The sequence below is a fragment of the Cyprinus carpio genome, chromosome A2, assembly GCF_018340385.1.
Source record: "Cyprinus carpio isolate SPL01 chromosome A2, ASM1834038v1, whole genome shotgun sequence".
NCBI classification, from domain to species: Eukaryota; Metazoa; Chordata; class Actinopteri; order Cypriniformes; family Cyprinidae; genus Cyprinus; species Cyprinus carpio.
This window is the reverse complement of record NC_056573.1, coordinates 14,101,472-14,126,002: the sequence shown is the minus strand read 5'-3', so window position 1 is coordinate 14,126,002 and position 24,531 is coordinate 14,101,472. Positions and strand designations below refer to the sequence as shown.

The following is a 24,531-nucleotide window of genomic DNA, read 5'->3' as shown; positions in this document are numbered from 1 at the left end:
GCATGTTACTATCGACTACATTGTTATTTTAATAGACTACAATCATATGTGATTTTAGTCAGTAAAATTTACCTAAATTAATAAATGCAATTATGATGAAATACTGATGTCAAAAGACAAAAACTATGATTACAACAAAACCCATGTAAACTTATTTAATTAATAATAAATAGAATAAATAAATTTAACACTGTTTAAATCCTTCCCCTTGAAAATGAGGCAAAAATACATTGACCTAGTAAAAATAATCAATGAAATCATTAGGAAACCTTAAAAATCATACCTTATTCATGTGCTTTTTGTAATTTACCATAAATTCTTCTGTGTTGACCAAACAGCAACAACATCGCTAGTTTCCAGAGCTCTGCGGGTGTTGAATTGTTTTTCAGCCAACACATTTCAGGATCATTTCTTTCTAACCAAATATCTCTCTGTATGCTCCATTTCTAAAACACAAAATTTGGTCCTACTGAAATTTCAAATCTGTTTTTATAAAATAACATAGTTTATGTTCCTATCATGAGATATTTGAGGACAGGCAGGGTTTTAGTAGAACAGGTCTGCCTGGGGCCCCAAAACCTCTTTTTGTCTGACCACTGAAGTGGAGAGAGAAGAAAAAAAAATGGTGGTCTGGAGGGACCAGGCAGGAGGTGTGGGAAAAAAAAAAATGAGTGGAGAGGAGTGTAGGAGGCTACTGAGAGCCTCAACCCATTTCTGTCACTGCAGTTTAAGAAGGTCTCAGAGAAAATATTCAGCTCACTCAAATCTTTTACAGACATGTCACACCACAGCAGCACAGAATTAAGTGGCATCCATGTGAGCAGAAAAAGGGCACTGTTTGGCTTCATGTTTTGTGGATCAATACAAGTAATAATGTTGTCACACTGAGTTTCCTTCTTGATGTTAGTCAAAAGTCTCCCAGACAGGGTCTAACTGGGTCTGCTCTGTTGCAGGAAGAGCTCCGTTGAATTGACTCCAGCGACTTTTAAAGACTATGTTTAAAAAGACTACTTATGATGTAACTAGTCTTGTCCAGTTCCTGATCTAATGACTCCTCTGAGTTGGTTTTTCTCAGTGAATCAAAATCGTACAGCACAACTGGTGTAGTCAGACTCCCAAAATAATAACTCAGATGAGCCAGTTCTTCTCAGTGGATCAAAAACATGCAGTTCGACAAGTGTAGTCCAATTACAGAACAAATGATTCAGTTCTTCTCAGTGATTCAGTGACTCCTATGAGTCAGTTCTTGTCAGTGAATTAAAACCAAAACAGCACAGTGAAGTGCAATTACAGAACAAATGATTCTAATGAATCGGTTCTTCTTAGTGAATCAAAACCATACAGCTCAACCAGTAGTCCAATCACAGAAAGCATTACTCCTATGAGTTAGCGCAGTTCAGTGAAACAAAATCACAGAGTGTTTCCTGAAAAAAAAGAAAAGAAGAAGAAGAAGAAGAAGAAGAAGAAGAAGAAAAAGAAAAAGAAGAAGAAGTTTTCTAGTTAGAGAAAGAATGACCCCTGTGAGTCAGTTCTTCTCAGTGAATCAAAATTATACATCACAACCAGTGTAGTACAATTACAGAACAAATGACTCTTGAAATGAATCTGTTATTTTCAGTGAATCATATAGTGCAACCACCAATCCAATTACAGAAAAAAATGACTCTTATGAGTCAGTTCTTCTCGGTGAATCAAAATCTTACAGCACAACCAGTGTAGTCAGACTCCAGAACAAATTACTCTTATGATCTGATTCTTTTCAGTGACTCAGAATCATATACAGTACGACTGGATTAATTAGATTCCCGAACAAATTATGGAGACAGATTAGTCTCAAATATAATTCACGCAAAAAACACGATTCACACATGCGTAGACAATTTCCCATGCATGAAAACCTAATTCACGTACACACAAAAAAAAATTCACGTACGTGAAAAAAAAAAATATATTCACAAAAAAGCAATTCACATGCGCAAAATAAAATTATATATTCATAAAATACATTTCACAAATGCAAAACACAATTCGTAGATATACAACTGTGCACAAAAACCTTTGAATGTTTAAAATGTACGAGTGTCTGAATGTACAAATCGTCATTTACTACGAATCCACTCGGATTTGTGTGTGTGTGTTTTCGAGACTTTCCTGGCAGAGCTCTCTTCCCACGTGTGTCTGTTGTACTCTTTAGCCAATCAGATGCGAGTTTACCATTCAACCAATCATATCATAAGCCACCGAGAGTGCATTCAAGGAGCACAATTCTGCGCACCTTTTGCGCAATATGGATTAATTAGAACGGAAATTAAGCCTTTACATCAGTAATCCCATAGACAGTAAAAGAAATGGACACAGCGACCCAATTGGAACTCAATTGAGACAAGTAAAGCCCATTTTTAGCGATTTTTAGAACTTCCGTTACTGACGCGCAGACTCAAACTAAGCTTGATGACGTCAGCAACCTGTCTGACAGATGTAAATCTTCTAGTAGCTGCGCGTGCAAAAATGCCATCGTTAATCTTGCAGAGACGGCGAGCTTGAGCTGGGAGTTCTTTGGCGTGAGTTGAGCAGGAGTAAGTATTCTGATTAATTATTTTGTATAGTATTTTAAAATGTAACGCCAGGGCTTCTATGGGCTTCTCTCTTGACGTCTCCCCGATTGCCTGCGAGCTTCTGATGCACTCTCAGTGGCTTATGATATGATTGGTTGAATGGTAAGCTCGCATCTGATTGGCTAAAGAGTACGACAGACCCACGTAGGAAGAGAGCTCTGCCAGGAAAGTCTCAAAAACACACACACACAAATCCGAGTGGACTTCGTAGTAAATGAAGATTTGTACATTCATACACTCGTACATTTTAAACATTCAAAGGTTGTTTGCACAGTTGTATATCTACGAATTGTGTTTTGCATTTGTGAAATGTATTTTATGAATATATAATTTTATTTTGCGCATGTGAATTGCTTTTTGTGAATATATATATTTTTTTCACGCACATGAATTTTTTTTGTGTGTACGTGGATTAGGTTTCATGCATGATAAATTTCAGTATAAACAAAACTATATCACTGTGGTGGTAATTATAAATAATACAAATATATATCCATAACAAATGACTCTTATGAACTTTATATATGCTTCCACTTGGTTCCATTTTTAGAAAATATGGGCTGTCATTCCAATGATAAGCTGATGAAACAGGTTTATTTGCCTATAAAACGAAATTCGGATGGACTGGATGCTTTCCTGGCCTGTTTGATAGATGTAAACCCTTACGAAAAAGAAGTTTATTCAAGTGTGCTATTAGTATACTTCTTTTAAACTAAAAATAGGAAAGTATGCTTTTAGTTTACTTTTTATGTACTTCTCAGAAATTGGCTTTATGTACTCCTCAGAAATATACTTAAAATGACATTTAAGTATACTTGACTTATACTTACAAAAAGTCTAAATATATTTGAGCTATACTTGTGCTTCTAGAATCCGTGTTTTCATTATTATATGGTAGAGGGTGCTAGTACACATCTTTTGCACAGAATTTCCAGTGAAGAAGAGAAAAGAAACAAAAACAGATACTAACACATGTAGTCTAACACGATCATCTGACATGAAACAGCATCAAAACTGTAACGTTATGGAATAAAATGTCGACCGATGAAGAGATAATAATTACAGTCAAGCTTTGGGGTGTTGATCGACTCCATCTACGTTTTAATTATCATTCTGAATCCAATTCATAGTATTTTTTTCAGCTTTTTGTTCAAAATGTTATTTCTTTGTTTTTTATTAAACTTACCCACATTAAAGTGTTTAAAAAAAAAAAAGAATGCATGAAGCTAGAATATATATATATATATATATATATATATATATATATATATATATATATATATATATATATATATATATATATATTTTTATTTTTTTTTTTTTCTGTTTGTTTTCAAGCAGATACCCTGTTCTTTCTTTGGATGTTTTGTATGTTCAGATATTCATATAACAAAATATATACAAATTAAAACCTAAATAGGGACATAGTAGTATATTAAAAGTATGATGTAAAGTTCACTTAAAGAAAACTTACAAGTATACTTGCAGTATAAAACTACTAAACTAGTAGTTTACTGAGACTATACTTCAAAGTGTACAAAGTATTTAATTAGTAAACTATCAGTATACCTATAAGTTCACTTTAATATAATTGCAGTACAAACTACAAACATAGAGGTAAACTAGCTGTGTACTCAAAGTTTGCTACTGTTATACTTAAAGTATACTTAAAAGTATACTTTTATATACTAGAAAGTGTTCCAGTTTAGTCCCAATGAGTATTGAAACAGTACACTTACAAGTATACTACTAGAACACTGATATTTGTATACTTGTTACATAAAGTATACTTAAAAAATACTTGAACTTTACTTAAGTATACTTAATAAAATAAACTTGAAGTATACTACTTTTAGGTAAAGGAATGCATGGTTGTTGCTAAACTTTCTGAATTTCAATGAGGAAAAAACTAAAATTCTTGTTTTTAAACTCTCAGATTCCCTGACTTGGTGGGTTATCATCCTGTGTTAAGCAATATCTGAAAAATTTGGGTGTGGTATTTGATGAGCATCTGAAATTTGATAGGCAGATAAATTCTGTGGTCAAATCATCCATTTTTCTCAGTTGCGGCTCCTGTCTAAAGCAAAGACTTTTATTTCTTTTAAAAACTTTGAGAAAGTTATTCATGCTTTTGTTACCTCTAGATTAGATTACTGTAACTCACTGTATGCTGGGATTAGTCAAACAGCTTTATCCAATTCCAATTGGTTTAGAATGTGGCAGCTAGACTTTTGACCGGGATTCATAAACGGGATCATATTACTCTGGTTTTAAAGTCTTTACACTGGCTGCCTGTGCGTTACAGAGTAGATTTTAAAATTTTACTTATTGTCTATAAGTCACTAAATGGAGATCATATATCTCTGATTTATTGATTGAGCACAATGTAATCAGATTTCTCCGGTCCTCAGTAGAATTTTGTAAACATCAAGGAATGAAATGCATTACCACATATAGTATTTTGTTTGTTTAATATTGTTGTACATAGCTAAGGCCAATTATTGAACTGTATTAATGTTGCAATTAAAAGAATGTCAGTTTAATTGATGTAAATTTATTTGTTATTGACGTCACCATTTGGAAATAAATATATATTTTAATTTCTTAAAAATACTAAAATCATGATAAATGGAACTGTTATACAACTAGAATCATTTCTTATTCCTAGCACTCATATTTACACTCAAGTGGGCAGATCTGAACCAAACCTGTCCAATGGTGCCGAGGAAACATGGCACACACACTTGGCTCAGTTCCTGAGGGATGTAGGTGTAGACAATTGATGGCTGCTCAGCCATTTCTTCATAAACTCTGCTATCTTCACATTAACCTTCACCTCACTGAGCCAATGTCAAAAGCTGTCAGTGTCACCCTATATTATTCCAACCCATGAAACACATGCTGTTTCATCAGAGCTGACAAAGTAGGCCAGTATGGAGTCAAAACAATGGCACATATACTTGCAAAAAAATTTAAGTATTGCAAAAGAAAATAAAGTTTTGCAAATGAAAATTAAAGTATTGAGAATTTTTTTTTACCTTTTGCAAACAAAAATGAAGAAGTGCAAAAGAAAATGAAGTATTGCGAGAAAGAAGTTTTGCAAACAAAAATAAAAAAAATGCAAAAGAAAATGAAGTATTGCAAGAAAAAAAGAAGTAGCAATGTAGCAGTGCAATGCAAATAAATTAGTAGCTATGGTCATGGAAAATATGAGGTGCAAAAACATTGTTTTTGCTCTGTTTCATTTATATTTTGCAATTCTTTATTTTTGTTTGCAAAAAGCACATTTATTTCTTTCTCAATACTTTTATTTTCATTTGCAAAACTTTATTTTCTTTTGCAATACTTCATTTCTTTTGCAAGTAGGCTATATGTGACATTGATTTGACTCCATAGGCCAGTCTTCACAGAATGGAATGGGCAAAATAATTACCTCTGGTGACGTTTATAAGCCACAGACTCTTTCAGAGTCCCAGAATAAAGGGTACTCCAAATGATTATCATAAGAAAGTGTTAGCTGTCTAAAACTTTGTTTATGAAGACAATGAAATAAACAGAGACAAAAAAGGCCTCTGGATTCTTGTGTTTGTCTGTAGTTGACAGTCAAAAAAATAAAACACTCTTATTAGCAGGATGGATGTAATGGGTCAGCCTTTAATTTGCAAGCCAAATCAATTTTCTGACAAAAACATGCTGTTCGGAGAAACATGGATGTTGTTTCTGATTAGTCACCTGCACTATTTACTCGCTTCCAAGAAAATATGATTACAAGAACATGTTGACATTGCACATTTCAATTTGAATCCAAAAACATGATTCACCACCATTGTCTTTAGTTAGAACAGCACTCTTTGAGAAACCATTCGCTCAACAAACCATACAAAACACAACAGCTCAGTTTGTTTCAGATAATCACCTGTGTGTTTTAACCACGATTCCCACACCTGCACACAGATCGAAACAAAATTAGGGCTCTTACCTTCCCCACATACTGGGCATCCGGCCCAAAGTGCTCTTCCAAAACGAAGAACTGATTCCAGATCCAGCCTCGCTTAGGCCGATGGTGCGAGTCCTTGTCGCCGTCGGGCAGTTTAGTCTGGTTGTGGATGAATGTGGGGCTGGGCGGAGAAGGGGTCCCAAAGCTCCTCTGGAGCACACACAGGCACAGCAGCAGAGGGGACAGACAGGCAGGGCTGCTGGCTGCTCTCATGTTAAAGAGTCGCAATGTTTGAACTCCTGTTCTCGCTCACCCAGAGGTCTTTCTCTTGTGGTGGGCAGCTCTAGATGCCGATCGGACCAGTTCGCAGGGCTTGGCTGATGGCCATGGTATTAAAATCCTTGTTGTCGCAGAGACTTGTCGGACGGCACTCACATTGTGGGCTGAGAGCGAGATGTGTTGATTCGTTGGGGAGCCGGTGTCCACTGGAGACTCACTGGAGGCGATGGCAGATATCCAACAAACATCTGTTTGAAGGAAAGAGGACAAACTGTACTTTCATGGGGGCGAAATGAAACACAGCCAGCGTTCACATTTTAATTCCACTGAAAAGATAGGATTAGCTGTTACCCGTGAAGATCTAAGATATGAAAATTGGCCTAAAAGCCCATTGCGATCTTGCCGTTTGCCATTCGGCAAAACATCTAATACATTTTTGATGGAACAGCTGTTCTAGTATAATAGCAGGGATCATGACTGCTGGTGCAAGGGACTTGTGATGAGAGCTCCAGCATGGCAAGTCTATTCAAATGGCTGAATGGCATTCCAAGGATCAATGCATGTCCCTGGTTACCTAGGAAAAGAAGCTGATAACTCTCAACTCCTCTGCCTCCCTGTCAATTCAGATTTGTCACTTGTTGAGGAGAAACTCCCTCACACTCTTCATTCCTTGATGGCGTGAGGGTTACTGACATGGACGAGTGAAATTCCTAGTGCTTTAGGGTTAGTCTTTCTCAAAGCTAATGGAAACTACAATGTGGGATTTCTAAAAAAAAAAAAAAAAAGCAGAGGACAAATAAACAAACGATGGTGGAAACGCAGCAGGGTGGGCATTTCCTGTCACCTTTGCTACATCTGAACATTTCACTTCTAAGATGTGTTTGAAATAGTTACAGTAATGCTGAAGCCATGTCCCAAGGGTCTAACATTATATGAACAGAATAAATATTTCATGGTGCAACAAAACTGACAGTGAGATATTTGAGAGACTAACTTTTGTTTGTAAGGGAAGATGGCATGTGTGACATGTGAATGCAACTTTAATCTCCCAAGAACCTCACACTGTTTTTTTTTTTTTTTTTGGTTGTTTTTGGGGAATTTTGCAGAAAATGCATTTGAAGCCAATATTCAGCATTTCAAAAGATGCATTTGTTACATGTATTCATTAGTGCACATAGGTCAATAATTCAGTATAGCTGAAATAGAGGCAGTCGGAATTTTTGAATGAATCTAAGACACTGCAATATGAGTTTGAATGCATTTCATTAAAAGTGCTTGGTGTTAAATAATCTTAATGAAAGAGCCACTGATATACCAAATGATGAGAGAATAATTTTACACCACCAACACGATAAGAAGAGCTTTCTAACTATTATTCTCTTGTCTACTATTGTTCTAGCTTGACTACAAGAGAATAAAAAAACAATTATGTTAGATTTAATAGTCCTTAGTAGGTTCTTCAAGACTTAAAAGGGAGTCTATGCATTGGTTTACAAGTCAAAACATCAGATTCCATATAACGCAATTGCTGCAAATGTTACTGTTGGGTAAAATGTATATTTAAACAACATGTTATAAACAACAACAACAACAACAACAACAAAAAAAAACAGAACAAGAGTCTAGTTAAAAGCATCTTGACGTGTTACTGTGGAAACTGGTGCATATTAGAAAATAGTTTCACAAATGTCATGACATGGAATACTTATTACTAAGAGCAAAATATTAATTTATTTATTTTTTAATTGTCTGTCTCATTCATGCATTACACACAAAAGTTTGTTCAGTTACTTTCTTTTTCTTATTGGCAACAGATGGCCTACTCTTGAGCTATTTATGGATATTACTGTATGAAAATGAATGAAGAAGAAGAATCGAGAATTTAAGTGATTATAACTATGGGAAATATAATCCATTGTAAGTTAAGTGGACGCATTGTGTTCATTGTGCATTATAAATCATAATAATCTTAAAAGCTATAATCACAAATAAATAAATATTATAATGCATTAAAACTGTTGTTATGATTACTCATGAGATGATACAACATATAACAAGTTTTTTTTTTTAATACATTATGCATTCATTATAATGCCTTATAACAACAACAACAACAAAAATAATAAATAAATAAATAATAATAAAAAAAAATGTGCACACAGATGGGTAAGTGAATAGGAGAAGAAGAAAACCACATTCCACAGTGTGGAATATATTGTATAAATATTGTGACTATTTAAAGGGGCCATATGATGCGTTTTAATTTTTCCTTTTTCTTTGGAGTATTACAAGCTCTGGGTGCATAAAGAAGATCTGTAAAGTTGCAAAAACTAAAGTCTCAAATCCAAAGAGATATTCTTTATAAAAGTTAAGAGTCAAACACCCCCCCCAAACAGCTCGTTCTAACACGCCCCCACGTCTACGTCACTATGTGGGAAGATTTGCATAATGCCGGCCAAATATTCAAGCAAAGAAAGAAGGAACAACTTTTATTCTTGCTGTTGCCGCCGCCGCCGCCGCCATGTTGTGGAGTCACTGTGTGTTTCATTGTGAAAGCAAAACTACTTTGTTTGGCCTTCCAAAAGAGAACATGACTACAAATCAGTGGTGAAGTTGTATTTCAACACTGTTCCAGAACAGTCCAACCCAAATTTTCAGATGTGTGCTATGCATTTTATGGAGAATGAGGTCTGTTTCCTGAACCAGTAGCCTGCAATGCGTCTGTAGCACAGCGGCAGTTCAAACTTTGGACAGTTCAAACTTTGCAAGGACAGTCTGGCGCTTCTGACTCACAGCCTGTAAGTACGTTTTTTATATTTCAATAATTTGCCAATTGTTGTTTGTTACGCAACGCGTAAAAAGACAGTATAAGTCATTATAATCAGTAATTATTTCCCCACTGGATGCAACAAATGCTTCGTTTGTAATGGGTTTTATTGGTTTTGTCTCGTCTAGTGACGTCCGGATCACGAACAAATCTTTCTATTTAACTGGATCTTCTTAGTGAACCCGTCGAACCAGTTCACCAAATTGAACTGAATCACACTAAATCTTATGCGTCTCCAGTACGCACTAATCCACAAATTACTAAATATACACATTATAAAAAACCCTCACAACACCCCCTATGATAAAAAAACCAATATCCTGAGTTATTCAGTTACTCCTAACTGTACATTGACTGAACTGCTAAAAGAGAACCGATGATGGGATGTGCACAAGCAGAGCAGCTGGACTAAGTCTCGTGTTGCTGGCCTGGGAGTCGGCATAGTATGTTAAGGGGCGTAACATTTCCTTCACACGCTTGAGGACTTTCGGCCAATCACAACGCACTGGATAGCTGGCCAATCAGAGCACACCTCACTTTTTCAGAATGATGAGCTTTGTAAAAATCGACGCATTTCAGAAAGGCGGGGCATAGAGGAGAAACAATAATGTACATTATAGTGAAAATAATGTGTTTTTTTTTTTTTAACCTGAAACCGCATAAACACATTGCATTACACCAAATACACAAAATAATGTTCTTTTCAGCAACATCATATGACCCCTTTAACTCACTAGCTATAACAGGAGAATAAGTGGCACCATTGTAATCTTTCATAAACCAAGTAAAAGAAAGATTACATAACCACAATCAAAAAGATTTTGATACCATAAACTTCTTTTTAAGTTTGAAATATGACTTCTTGCTCTCTATTTCCTTAGAAAAGCATTAGTGGACTAGTGCTTTTGATCCCCGAAACCACTGTAATAACCTAAAGGGATGACAACAGGGTACTGAGTCCGTCAGTCAGTCACAAGGAAACAATAAATTGAATCAACAAGATGTTAACACTGAGTAACTTAGATTTCAGACACAACTGTAAGTTACCTCATCCATTTTTCTTCCGCAAAAAAAATAATAAAATAAAATAAAAAATAGACAAAAAAAAAAAAAAAAAAAAAAAAAATCGGTTGTTGCACGTTTCTGAGCAACACACGTCCCATTCTCAAATTAACCGATTGAGTAAATGATTCAAAGACTTAATTATTTAATTCCCGAATGAATTAGTGTTTTTGAACAAATCAGTTAGAAAATGATTCAATTACTCACTCATTAAGACAAGTAATTGTCCATTTATGAATGAAGCCAATGTTTTTGAACAAATCGATTGTTTGAATGAATCAAACATTCACATATTTAATTCCCGAATGAATCAGTGTTTCTGAACAAATAGGTTAAAGAATGACACAATCACTCATAAAGATCATTTCTGAATGGCTCAATAAAGTCAGTTCAAAGACTCACTCATATTTTGTTCATGAATAAATCAGTGTTTTTGAACGAATCAGTAGAATGTATTATCACTCATAAAGACAGGCGCTTGTTCATATATGAGGGAATAATGAGTTGTTGTTTTTTAAAGATTTACTGTGAAATTCGAGAACTGGAACTATAATCATCAAAACAATAATGTAATAAAATGTAAATAAAAATACACCAACAAAGTTGCTCCATTAAGAACAATTCAGACTTTGCTTTTTGATATATGCATTTGATTATGATGAGCACAGGACTCAAAATAAACATCTGTAAATACAGCAACTCACTTCTGCGAATCTGGATTCACCTGTGATGTAATGAAACATAACTGATGTGAACCTGCCTGACTGAACTCACTAGGCTTGATGCAACATTGAGCACCAGTCTGATAAGAATAAGCAGACCATTGGCCTCAGGTCTCTGGACAGTGAGTTCATCACAAAGGAGTGGACTGAATTTTGAGATTTTTGTTTATGACACCTTGTACCTCGATTAGTAGTAGCAGGAGGGTAAATGTTGGATTGGGAACTACTGTCTCAAAATGAAATAGAAAAACTCAGTGAATGAGTCCCAGTTCCATCAATGTATGCTATTTACACACAAATTAATTTCTAATTATGTAAATTAGTCTATGTATTTTTTATTCCTTACAAAAATTAGCCATGTTAGCCAGTTGTGCTTTTAAAATCATACATCTTTTAAAAGGAAATATATATATATATATATATATATATATATATATATATATATATATATATATATATATATATATATATATATATATATATATATGTGTGTGTGTGTGTGTGTGTGTGTGTGTGTGTGTAAGAGCTTTTTACTGTTTACATATGAAAGAAAACGAACAAAAATACTTATTTTTTTCAGACTATGCAAAATAAAAGCAGAAGCCTGAGTCTAGTTTCGAGAGGAAATGAATATGCTAGCTTCTCATTGAGAATAATGTCCATCTGCTCAATCAGAAATTCAATTTATTTACTGAGTCTTGCTGAAGATTTTTCAAGAGGAGGATGGAGGGCAAAGCCTTTATTCGCTCTTTCAAGCTTATTGTGTTGCCTTGAAAAGAAATTGCTTTTTGAGTGCATTTTGACTAATACTGGGCGACAGCTCCATTTCCTTTCATGCTGTTCCAGTGTGTTTTATGTTAAAGCAGACAGTTGTCAAAGATTTCAGTTGCTTAACACTCATCTTCTCAATTTGCTGTCCAAACTGCATCTGTCCATGGTATTAGACATCCTGACCAATTTTCCAAATGGGACCAGTTTTATATAATGATTAGTTTCCAAGATGAAGCCTTCTAAAAACAAGATATTTTATGGATTTGTGTCACAGTGTCAATTTTATGTAGAATACAGAAAGAATAAATGTATTAGTTAAGTGAATTAAGTATAGATTCACAGAAACAGTATCCATCTGGTGTTAAAGATTAAAGAAGAAGCATCTTGAGCAAGAGATAAGGGTGTTACACATGCAAACAAAACACTGTTCCAGCGACACCTGAAACCACAGCAGGCCAGAAGGCAGCGATAACTCACCTGCCCTTGTTCTGCACTTAAAGAGCAAAAGGGTCTCGACTGATTCTTGCAGGTTTCTCGAGGTCTTCAAAACAAATTTGTAATACTGATTAGAATCCAGTGCTGCTAATTACGATGCTAATTGGAATGAAGTGAGGCTCGGATGGAACAGTGGCTGAGAGGCGTCTTTTCACAATGACATTTTTCCATGTTTGTTGTTCCTGTTGGCTCTCTACCCCACTCATTGCTTGATTTAATCTTTTTACACATGCAAAAAAAAAAAAAAAAAAAAAAAAAAAACCTTAATAATGGAATATTCATGTAAATTGAATCTAGGAGCCATTCTGTTTGGTGAGATAACATTTAAGGAATATTTCCTGTGTTCAAGTTAAATTCAATATATATATATAAAAAAATTAGCTTAAGAATACACAAATTTTAGATGCTTTTATAAAATTCAAAGCTTCACAATTCAAAAATTGGCCCCATTCACCCCCTCATACAGTAAGTGTCTCACATTAACTTAGATTTTTATTCTTTTAGTTTAAGAAAACATGGGACGAGTTGAAGGTATTTTTGGTAGTAATCAAAGTTATACCACAAGTGCTGTCAAGTGTCGATTGAGCTTAACTTGACTTAACCCAGAACATTGCTTCAACGTTAAAGTCGGCTCATGCATCAGAGACCACTTTCGAGACACTAAACAGTAAAATTGCCCCAGTGCAGTTGATTCAGCCCACTTTATTCAATTTAATATTTTCCCCCTCTACTTCTTATGTCTTATCCACTTCACAGCACTAAATTGCAGTTCTTTTTATAGAACTGAAGTGGTTTTGTAACCTCAAAGCTCTCCCTGCTGTTTTTACTCAATCCAGTGGCATGAGGAGAAGGTGATGCTGAGACTGATTGCCTGCTACAGGATTAGCAATATCGGGGGAGGGACTCCAGGGATCCATTGATGTGCGTTTGTCACCTTGGCGTGTCCACTGCATGGAGGCATTAGCTCAAGCACAACACAACTTCCCCCATGCTTCAGATACAGCCTGGTCTAATCACTTAATCATTGTCAGACAGCCCTAAGTGTCTGAATGTTTGTTCTCAGTTTCCTCTGAATGCCTGAATGCATTTATGAGAACAATAAAGAATGCACACACACACACACACACACACAAATATATATATATATATATATATATATATATATATATATATATATATATAATATATATATATACATATATAATTATTTGTCAAAACATGTGAAAATGCTTGTAAAAACACATACATATAACATTATATATACATTTCCAAGCATTTTCACATGGGCTTGAAGTCCAGTGTAACCATTTCTTCTTTATTATCTGAATGAAAAATATATATAACTAAAATATTTGTAAAGAATAAAAGTAAAAGAAAGAAAGAAAGAAAGAAAGAAAGAAAGAAAGAAAGAAAGAAAGAAAGAAAGAAAGAAAGAAAGAAAGAAAGAAAAAGATTATAGTCCTTTTTTCTCAAGGCAATCAAGAATCAGACACAAGGGCTTTCAACAGCTGCACTTGCTGTGCTGTTTGTTCACTGGAAAGTGAGACAGAGCTTTGAAGATTTGCATGCAGCCACAATAAAGTGCTGGAGTAATGAAAAAGGCACAGATCAATGGACAGACACTTCTTTCTTTTCCATCATCCCACTGCTTTGTTTCGTCTACAGCCACATGTATACACTAGACCAACTCTCAGACTTTCACTGAATACCACCTCACCACAAGCCAGACAAACAGAGGCAGCACTCAATCTTCAATCAGCAGATGAGTAAAGAGGGAAAACACACAGATCACTTACCTTCTCAGTCTTTCCTTAAAAGATGACAAGGTTTTGGTATACGGAGGAGTGCTCACAGTGTTCCTACACATTTTTTAAAGTCACACAGAGAGTATGTTTGCAGCAGCTCAATCCAGTCCAGAACAGAACCGATAGAGCTTCCAAATCTGCCAGCCTGCTGCAGCTCAGAAGGTGCGCTCTGATTGGCCGGCTACACAAGCTGTCATATCCACACACACACACACACACACACACACACACACACACACACACACACACACACACAGAAAGTCAGCTCTGCTTTATTCCCCTCTCACATTTCCTACCCATTCGCGCTCTCTCTCTCTTTCTCTCACTTTACATCTCTGACTTTACCTTGCTCACTTTATCCTTTAGTCTCTTTCTCTCTCCCCTTCCATCTGCAGCCAGGAGAGGCACACGTTCTCATTGGTGAGCAGTGCAGGCAGTGTTTGGTTTAAGGCAATAATGTGGCTCCAGAAGGAAACCTAATTAATAATATAGAGGGAGCATGGGGAAGCAAGAAGGATGTGAAGCCTGTGTACGCCGAGCCCCTCAAGTCTGAAGGCCATTTTTATTCTTTCAGAAGGAGGGCTACCCTTTCAGCTCATAACATAACAGAGGGCATCAGGAACAGGGCGGTAGCTCTGTGGAAAGGTAAAATGAAAATGTGATAAAACAAAGGCCTTGAGGGAAAAGAAGGAGCTTTATGTACCGCAACTTTGAGTCATCAAACTCTCAGCTTGCTCTCGGAGGCCATCCATCATTTACCTCCAGGTCTCCCCCTTTCTTTTCACCCTCAGCACAGGTTGACGATTTATCTTTTTGACTCCATTTATTTATTTGCATTCCCTCCACCCTTTTCTTAGCCCTGCTGGTGTATTTGCAGGTTGGCTTGAGAATGGCTTATGTAAAATGATACCGCACTAAGATTATCATGTTAAATGCTGTTATGAAAATATGCACATCATTTCTGATGCCAATTTTAAATTACACAAATCTTAATTGAATAGAAGTACACAAATTGTAATGTAATGTAATGTAACATTTAATGAAAATTCTTCATTATCTGAGCAACTTTGCAGCCTGGTTGTCCTTGTTTTTGCAAAAACAAATCTATTATATCACCAGCTAAGCATGACATAGCTAAAGCTGTATTAGAATTATAAAACAATTAATGACCAGGTGTCAAGTTTATGCTAAGATAAACACAGATTTGCAAGATAAAAATAAAAATAAAAAAAAGTGCTGAAATCGAATGGCTTGTTGCTTAGGAAACATAACTCTTAACTGTCAAGCTAAGACTACTGTCTTTCGTAAATCCTATGAAGTAATAATGAAACAAAACACATCACCTTGACAGTTCAACAGCTGACTAACTATAAGAAACATTACTAATGGTGTTTGTGAAGACCAGATCATTGCTCAGCAAATTGAGGGAAAAAATAGATTATGCACTTGAATGAAACTTATGTCAAATTCTTAGGTGGAGTTTAAGCATAATTGAGTGTCAAGAGTGGTGATAAATGACCACATTCACTCAAAAACAATATTCAGTAAATTCCTTTCATTGTAATCATTATGATCACAACATGAACATGCAATCATTTTCTTAACTGTGTTCATATTTAAGCTCGAATACATGCCATTAACTGGATGATTTGTATCCTAGAACTGTACATTTTTGCAATGGACATTACTTTGACATAGTCACCTCTGATAACAAATTACTTTTAATTGTAATGTAGAAATATGCATCTCCCCTAAACATCTCCTCTAAAGCTGCTCTAAAGTGTTACAAATAAACATGAATTGATGTGAATACAAATTAATATCCAAAGAATCCAAATGTTGAGACATATATTGAATAAAGAGAATTAAAGTCTTTTTTTTTTTTTTAGATTTATGCATTTCAATATTACGAAAAATTTCCATCACGCTGAATTACCATTTAGGTAAACTTTAAATAGTGCAGACAATAATTCAGAGTAAATGTGAAGTTTTATAAAAAGAAAAAGAAAAAATAATGTGAAAAAGTTCTTTTAATTAAAATGAATTAAACAATTCACAAGTTTTAAACAATGCTGTGTTGTAAATGGCAAATAAATTACATTTTCATTGTCATAAATTAATCTAATTTAATTCATAATATATTTAAATAAATCTAATTTAAACCATTTGTGTAGAAAATAACTTTCCTTAGTATATGAAACCATGGTCCAAAATAGATTAATGCACCAAAATAAAGTATTAAGTGGCAAACGGTGCAAACGGATTTGTAGATTTTTTTTTTTTTCTGCAATTTCTTTTTGGGGTGCATCAGAGAAGGAAAACAAAGACCAATACGACCAAAAAGACAACATTTTAGGCTGAAAGGATCCCTGAACCAAAAAAAATAAATAAATAAACTTAAACTCACTGTGAACCCTATGGTTTAGAACAAGAGGACTAGTGAAAAACTAAAGGACTGAATTTTCACAACTGACATACCTGTTGACTGGATTTGAGAGCAAAGATGCCTGCAAGAGGATTATGATCTTCAAAAAATAGCATCTGAATTCAAATTCACTGAGCAAATTGCACCAAATGCAGGCTACATTCCAATAGGAAAAGCTCTGATTTTATGCTTCTGCTTACATAATAGGATATAAACATCTCAATCCAATATCTGAAATGCCTTTTCTCCATTCAGGGCTCCACTGAGATGCATGTTTAATTGGGTTGGGGTGGAGGATTTGTTCCGAGGCCCGTCCTCACATGCTTTCATATAACTTTAAGCCTGTATAACCCATCCAGAGCTGCTCGAGGCAAAACAAAAGACCACATTGCACATTGCCCAACTGTCCTTCTCTAAAAATGGTTAAGATTATTCCAGTGTCATTTTAACCAACTAGAAAGAGAGAGAGAGAGAGAGAGAGAGAGAGAGAGAGAGAGAGAGAGAGAGAGAGAGAGAGAGAGGAAACTTGAATCATGCTGTGAATGAATTGAGAGATCAAGCATGCAGGGCCTTCTACGCCATAAAACGGCAATGTTCTATAGAAATCCCTATCAGAATTTGGCTAAGCCCATTGCCCTCTATGGCAGTGAGGTGTGGGGTCCACTGGTCCACCCAAACACAACAACAGAGTAAAATGCAATGCTATTTGGCCCTAAAGAGAGAGTACAGTATTGCAGAGTATCTGTAGACAGTGTCAGATAAGAAACTGAGAAGCATATTGACCAGATACAGACTCAGTGGACACAAGCTGATGATGGAGACGGGCAGACATGTAAAACTCTTTCAAACCAGGAAAAACTGCCGTTTCTGTTAGAACACAATAACTGCTGTGTTTTTGTTGCTCAATATGTGTCTGCCTGTCACGATAGAAGAGAAAACACTCAATCTGCCTTGATCTGATGTTTTCAGCAAATGTAGATTATATTAAGATTTATAATGCTATTATATTACATAGATTTACAGAAGCAAAATGTACATCTATCTAATCCATTATCTTATTTTATTTTTTATTTGTAGTTTATATACTAGTAACATACATTAGTAATTCATTTTGCACTAGAAAGAATTGCTAATGTACGAGAGAGAGAGATGTTTTTAAATGAATATGACATACAACATGAAAACATCTTACTGCTAACAAAGGTATATATTTTGCCATTAAGGTTTGGGCGGCTACTTATTTTCAAGACTGATGGACTGCCTCTTTTTCCATTATTCTTGAGAAAATTATCTGTGGTCTCTAGACTGGGTTTATTCATTCATCCTGAGATTAGACTTAATGAAAAAGACCATCAAGATTTCAATTACATCATTTGTTCCTTTTTATCTATTCAAACATCCAAACACACAACAGGATGTATTATATTGGGGTGACCAACTATGAGTAATAACTGTGTCAGAATAATAACAGTAAAGATAAACGCATTATGGGTAAGTCTAGTGACCTGATACTATTCTAGGAGTTGATTTACAAAGCACTGAAAACCATTTATTTTTGAGTTCTCAAGTGGGAATGAACTCTGTCTGATAGCTGTAACAGCATTTGACTCCTTCCTACCTCTGACACTTTTGCACTTCTTTGCTAATATCAACAAAAATGTCAACTGTGCAACTTTCTAATAATAATAATAATAATAATAAAAATAAAAAAAGAGAAAAAGTATAAAAATGCAAACACATTGCTAGATGTGTCACAGTATGTGGTGGATACATTAAATTCATTAAACAGGTACCTGGTAAATGACCCGTGCTGTCAAGACAGAAGTGAGAACCCATTAGCTCCATAGCAGATTAAGCATTTAGTCAGTTTATTAATGGATGAATAGTCTACTTTAAGTTTTTTATTTTTTTATTTTTTTATTTATTAGATTCTGTCTCAAAATAATGATAATGATAATATAAATAATAATAATATTACATACACTGAATTTAAAAATATTATTATTATTATTATTATTATTATTATTACTGTTATTACTAATACTGCTACTACTTTTATTTTACACAGTTAGGAGCCTCCTCATTGCCTCCTCAATTTCAATCTCAGTCTGTTGTGAATTAATTTTCACCAGAGTCATCTGGCTTCTAATTACTATATTTTTTCCCATTACAGAACTAGTGTGAGATACTGTGGGGCCACCAACAGCCCACAAATCACTTGACATCCATATCTAAAGTTAGACCTTTCAGAGTTTAATCTAAAATATCTCCTAGACACTCTGTATTGGTAATGGTTTAATCTGCAAGCAAGAAAACTCATGTGTGACTAATCACAGGCTTCATTGCAGAATCAGATCTTAACACTTAGGATTCTACCAAATACTTCCTAACAAATATAGCCTAGTACTTGTATATGTAATTACATCATGACTGACAATGTCAGCAGTCTGTGGCCTGTGATGATAAATACATTTGGCTGCATGATTGGAGTATGTGTTAGGCATAATGTAAAGGGATCTGACATCCCAATACTTTCAGAGTGAAGTTAAACCAGACCCTCCAGCCATAGCTATGACTTAAAACGAGCATATTTGTCAAAGGCCCACTATCCAATCTCTTAATCTGGCATCTGTGCTGCACAGTGTCAGAGAGCATTTATCCCTGAAGCAAATCAAACATATATAAAAAATAAAATAAATAAATAAATAAACTTGTTTTCATCCAGTACAAAATCAGGACTTTTCTTATGAGAACTTACATGAGGTATATACTAATTACAGTTCTGCTTAAAGGTAAAATGCAATTAATTATGAGTTATTATAATTAATTATTTATAATTAATTATACCACAGTTACATCTGGTCATTGAATTCGGTTGGCTGAGTGGCATTACAACAATGTTGACAGACAGACTAAAAGCATTGGGACTTTTCACTGCTTGTATCACCATGATTCTGTTCCTCATAGAAGTTATTGCATTAGTCGTGGAAATTTTGGTATCACTTTACAATTAGGTCCTATTAGTTAATTTTAGCTAAATAAATTTGCTGTATATTTATTAATCTTGGTTAGCATTAGTCAATGAAATTACAGCTGTTTATGTTAGTTCATGTTAGCTTGGTCCATTAAATAATATTAACGAATAACCTACAATTTTGATTTTAATAAAATATTAGCAATTGTTTTAAATCAAATAAAATGAATAACTACTTTAGATTTATCCTTCATTATTAGTTCATGTTAACCAGTTTATATTAACAAATGGAAATTTATTTTAAAGTGTTACCAAAGTTTTTTAATGTGAAAAATGTGAGAAAAAGTTTTATCATCAGTAGGTGGCGACAAGTGACTGTGTTTTTGAGTGAATTAAGTCATTCACTGAACCAATTCTTAAAAAAAAAAAAAAAAAAAAAAAAACATTGTTTCATTCAGAAATGAAATAAAAGAGTGAGTAACTGAATCATTCATTCAACTGATTTGTTAAAAAAAAAAATACTGATTCATTGAGGAAAGAAGACAAGTTAGTTATAGAATTATTCACCCAACCAATTCCTTCAAAAACACTGCAAAGCAAAGATACATGTTGTCTGTGTGAGTCATTAAATTACTTAACCTCAAGTTACTCTGAGATTCATAAAATTCACTCAGGAATAAAATAAGTAAATAATTGAATCATTCATCCAACTGATTCCTTCAAAAACAGTGATTCATTCAGAAACAAAATACCACTACTGTGTTGCTCAGAGAAACACAACAGCTCTGCTTTGGTATTGTTTGGAATCATTTTGATTGGCAGAACAAAAATGGACAAAAACCTGGCAATATTGTGTCTACTCAGTCACTCAGTATTGACCTCTTGTTTATTGAATTGCTGTTGGCATGATATTCCATGCTGAGCACAGAAGATATTCAGAACAACAGCACTTATACCTTGTATATAGGCTATTGCTAAATTGTAAATATGCTCTCATTTGAAAATTCTAGACATGACAGCTATATTCTTATCCTCGCTAAATGTAATAAAGTCCACACAGTGTGAAAAGCGTGGGGTCAAAGTGTTGACATAGACACAGAATTCATCACAGAGGGTAATGGTCCATTAGACAGTGGGCTAGTCAGAGGCCACTAGCTTATTGACATTCGGAGTGCATGCAGTGCTACTACATACTGGCGGGCTTCTATACTGCTGTGACAAAACACAAGCTCTGCTGAGACAATCACAACTGTGTGTGTTACACCTCAGTGAAATGGAAAAAAGCCTAGCAGCGGAAAACATGATAGCATCTTATTTCCTGCCGAAGCCCATCTTGTATATGTGCATCAGTGTGTAGCACATCAGTGTGTACATATGAGTGAAAAAAAAAAGACAATTTCTATCATGGCATGTTCACAAACAAATAAACATTTTTATCCTGATATGGAGCTTTCATTTCAGCCGCAGCCACAGAGTTTGTGGCCCGGAAGATTATCTTCTACCTTGTAATGCCTCAGTCTGTTGCTTGGATTCTTCCTCACCACATTTACTGTCATTTTGGCTTGACTCCAATAAATGAACACCGTTTCATAGCCGGAAGATAAGAATGAGAATCTGTCTGCAGTTAAGCAATGGAAAATCCCATTTCATTTGCCTCTTTGAGAGAAACTGAATAGCATCATCAAGCACATATCAAAACAAAACAAATAAACAATACATTAGGATCTAAACAAAATTAAGCTATAATTCAGGTAGCTGGCAAAGGTGATGTGTTTGTAGTTACAGGAAGAAATGGTTGTATCCCATTTTCCATTTTTAATTCATGTAAATTGAATAGTTAAATAGCAGTATAGCTGCCATATTCACTAATTAAGACAGCTGGGGAGAGAAGGGATAATTACAACACTTTTTGATTTTTATTCAGTTATTCAGAAAATGTTCAGCCTACACCTGAAATTGTAAAATTGCATCTGAAACTTTGACATATCTGCAGTGATTATAATTTATATATATATATATATATATATATATATATATATATATAGATAGATAGATAGATAGATAGATAGATAGATATATTATAGATTAGTCAACATCTGAAGTAGATCAAAACCTGTCCTAAATCCTAAAAACCAAACTGCGTTCTTGTCTTAGGACAACTTTGATTAACTTTTTTTTATCCACTTCAAATGCTGACTACTGTATATATATATATATATATATATATATATATATATATATATAATATATATATATATATATATATATATATATATATTTATAAACACTAACCCCTTTATATTTTTATATTTATGTGTAAATAGACTAACATTTCTATGTACACAAAGCAGTATTTCTAATAAATATATAAATATACATATTAATTTATTTATTATAACAAAAAATTGGGTACAATTTATTTTATAATTATAATAATAGTATAAAATAATAATAATAATAAAAACAAAAATAATAATAATAAAAAAAACAATAATAATATATATAATAATAATAATAACCTTAACGGAAATTGAACTGAATCTGCTCAAAAGTGTATTTTAAAAATATTTACATTGAACATTGTGTTGATTTGTGTTTAAGTGCTGATTACTGTTACTGTGGAAGTTTTATAGAGTTTTGAGTTTTTTGAGTTATTAGAGATGTTGAATTTATTGAATGTTGCAGTTATTCAAGCTCCCCTTATATATGTTATGAGTTATGAATGTTCAGATGCATTCACATAAATTTATATTAAAACAATAAATATTTATATTATACACAACTTCATCTCAAACTCTTTATAACATTACATTACACATAAAATAAATGAATTAATGAATAAATGAATGATGTAGTTGACAGCTCATCTTTTTAACTTGTTTGGCAGCTCATGCTTGTGTTTGTTTTTAATCATTTTTTTCTCTCCTAAGTACACCCTCAGACATTGATTGAATGTCAATGTTGAATGAAAATGCCGTCATGTGTTTATGGCTGCTGTTCTCCTGAGGTTTTATAATGAGATGGGAGACCGCACATCTCATATCTTTTGAATTTGGGGATAAGTGTCACATTGAAATTCTACACTTTGGCATTAGTTAAGCATGATAGATGGGTGCGGCAACTTGTAATTTATTTTCATTGCCGGGGCAAAGGCTCTGAGAGACGAGATCACTAAAGAGGAAGCATTAATCTGGACACTGTCACTCTGGTGGCCATTTGAGTTACAAGGTCAGAATGGAAGTTTATTAAAAAAAAACGGCCATTATAAAAGACGGGTTTAAAAGAAAAAAAAAATTAAAAATTCGAAGATATAAAAAGTGGATGTGTAGAGTCTTAAAATACTAGAAAATTCAAGGCTGTGCTTACAAACAAAAGGGCATGATTCTAAAGGGATTCCAAAGCATTTTCATTTTTATGAACTGGTAATGTAATATATAGTCATGCTATGCAACAGAACTGTAAGGTACAGTACTGGTAAACTTACAATACAATACAGTAAAAAAAAAAAAAAAAAAAAAATTCTATAGCACATTTAAAACAACTGTCGTTGACCAAAGTGTTTTCCAGTCACATTACATACTGTCACATTAACAAGATTCAACATTAAATTGTAAAACCTGGTCCCTCTAGTCAATTCAAAAAGCTCTACCAAAAAGGTACAATTTCTATCTAGACTTCAAAGCATCCACAGATGGGAAAGATTTAATGTACATTGGGAGAGGGTTCTGTAATCGAGGAGCAGCCACTGCGAAAGCCCTATCACCCTTTGATTTTAATATTGTTTTGGGAACATGAATAATCATCTGATTCATAGATCTCAAGTTTCTTGAATTTTTTTATAAGGAATCAATAGGTCAACAATATATTTTGGAGCAATGCCATGCAACACTTTAAAAACCATCAGCAACACCTTAAATTCAATTCTAAATTCTACAGGCAATCAGTGTAAAGAAACCATAACTAGAGTAATTTTCTCTCTCTTCTTTGTGCAAAAAGTCTGGCAGCAGCATTTTGTACTAATTGAAGAAAAGATAACTGACCCTGTGAAATGCGTGATACCACAAAGGCATGAATAATAGTCTCCAGATCCTTAAAAGAGAGAAATGTTTTCAGTTTAGAAATGATTCTGAGTTAATAAAAGGCAGCCTTCACAGCACTAGTGACCTGTTTATCTAAAACTAAGACTGAATCCATTATAACACCCAAATTCTTAACATGATTTATTACATGGCTCTGTGGAATACCTGATCCTGATTGGTCAGTCACAACATTCTGAGGTATGTTATCCCTGGATAACAGCCTGTAAAAGCTAATAACACAGGCTCATCCAGGTAATAGCAGTTGGCACCGTACTCTTGCTTGAACTAACAAACTGGTAAGGTTTTAAAACATTTTCGTTTTAATTCTTTTATTGCCTTAATTATTTTGTGGTGAAATGTTGTGTAATACGAGGTTTTCCTGCACCATTTCCCTTAAATGTCTGTTTAGTTTGAATTTGCTGCTTGCTCGCAAGTGCTGTCTTCACGGAAGCTTTGCGTTCAAATATTTCAACTCAAATCAATATTTTGCATATAATTATTTACATATGTGGCAAGTAGCCGTGTAATAAGTGGGAAAAT

General features: G+C 34.3%; 1 protein-coding gene across 2 annotated transcripts in view; it reads right to left on the bottom strand.

Annotated features, from left to right (window-relative positions):
* LOC109069265 (cadherin-18-like) overlaps nucleotides 1–14,649 on the bottom strand; it is a 45,167-nt gene extending 30,518 nt beyond the window's left edge. The window contains exons 1-2 of one of the 2 annotated variants that reach the window (XM_042774356.1): nucleotides 14,505–14,649; nucleotides 6,595–7,079 (exon numbers count right to left, since the gene is read on the bottom strand). In XM_042774356.1, coding sequence (XP_042630290.1) covers nucleotides 6,595–6,825 — 231 coding nt within the window. In that variant the 5' untranslated portion in view covers nucleotides 6,826–7,079; nucleotides 14,505–14,649. Of the gene's footprint in view, nucleotides 1–6,594; nucleotides 7,080–14,504 lie in introns of those variants that run through there. The other variant, XM_042774364.1, reaches the window with a different exon arrangement.
* Nucleotides 14,650–24,531: the final 9,882 nt, after the last annotated feature.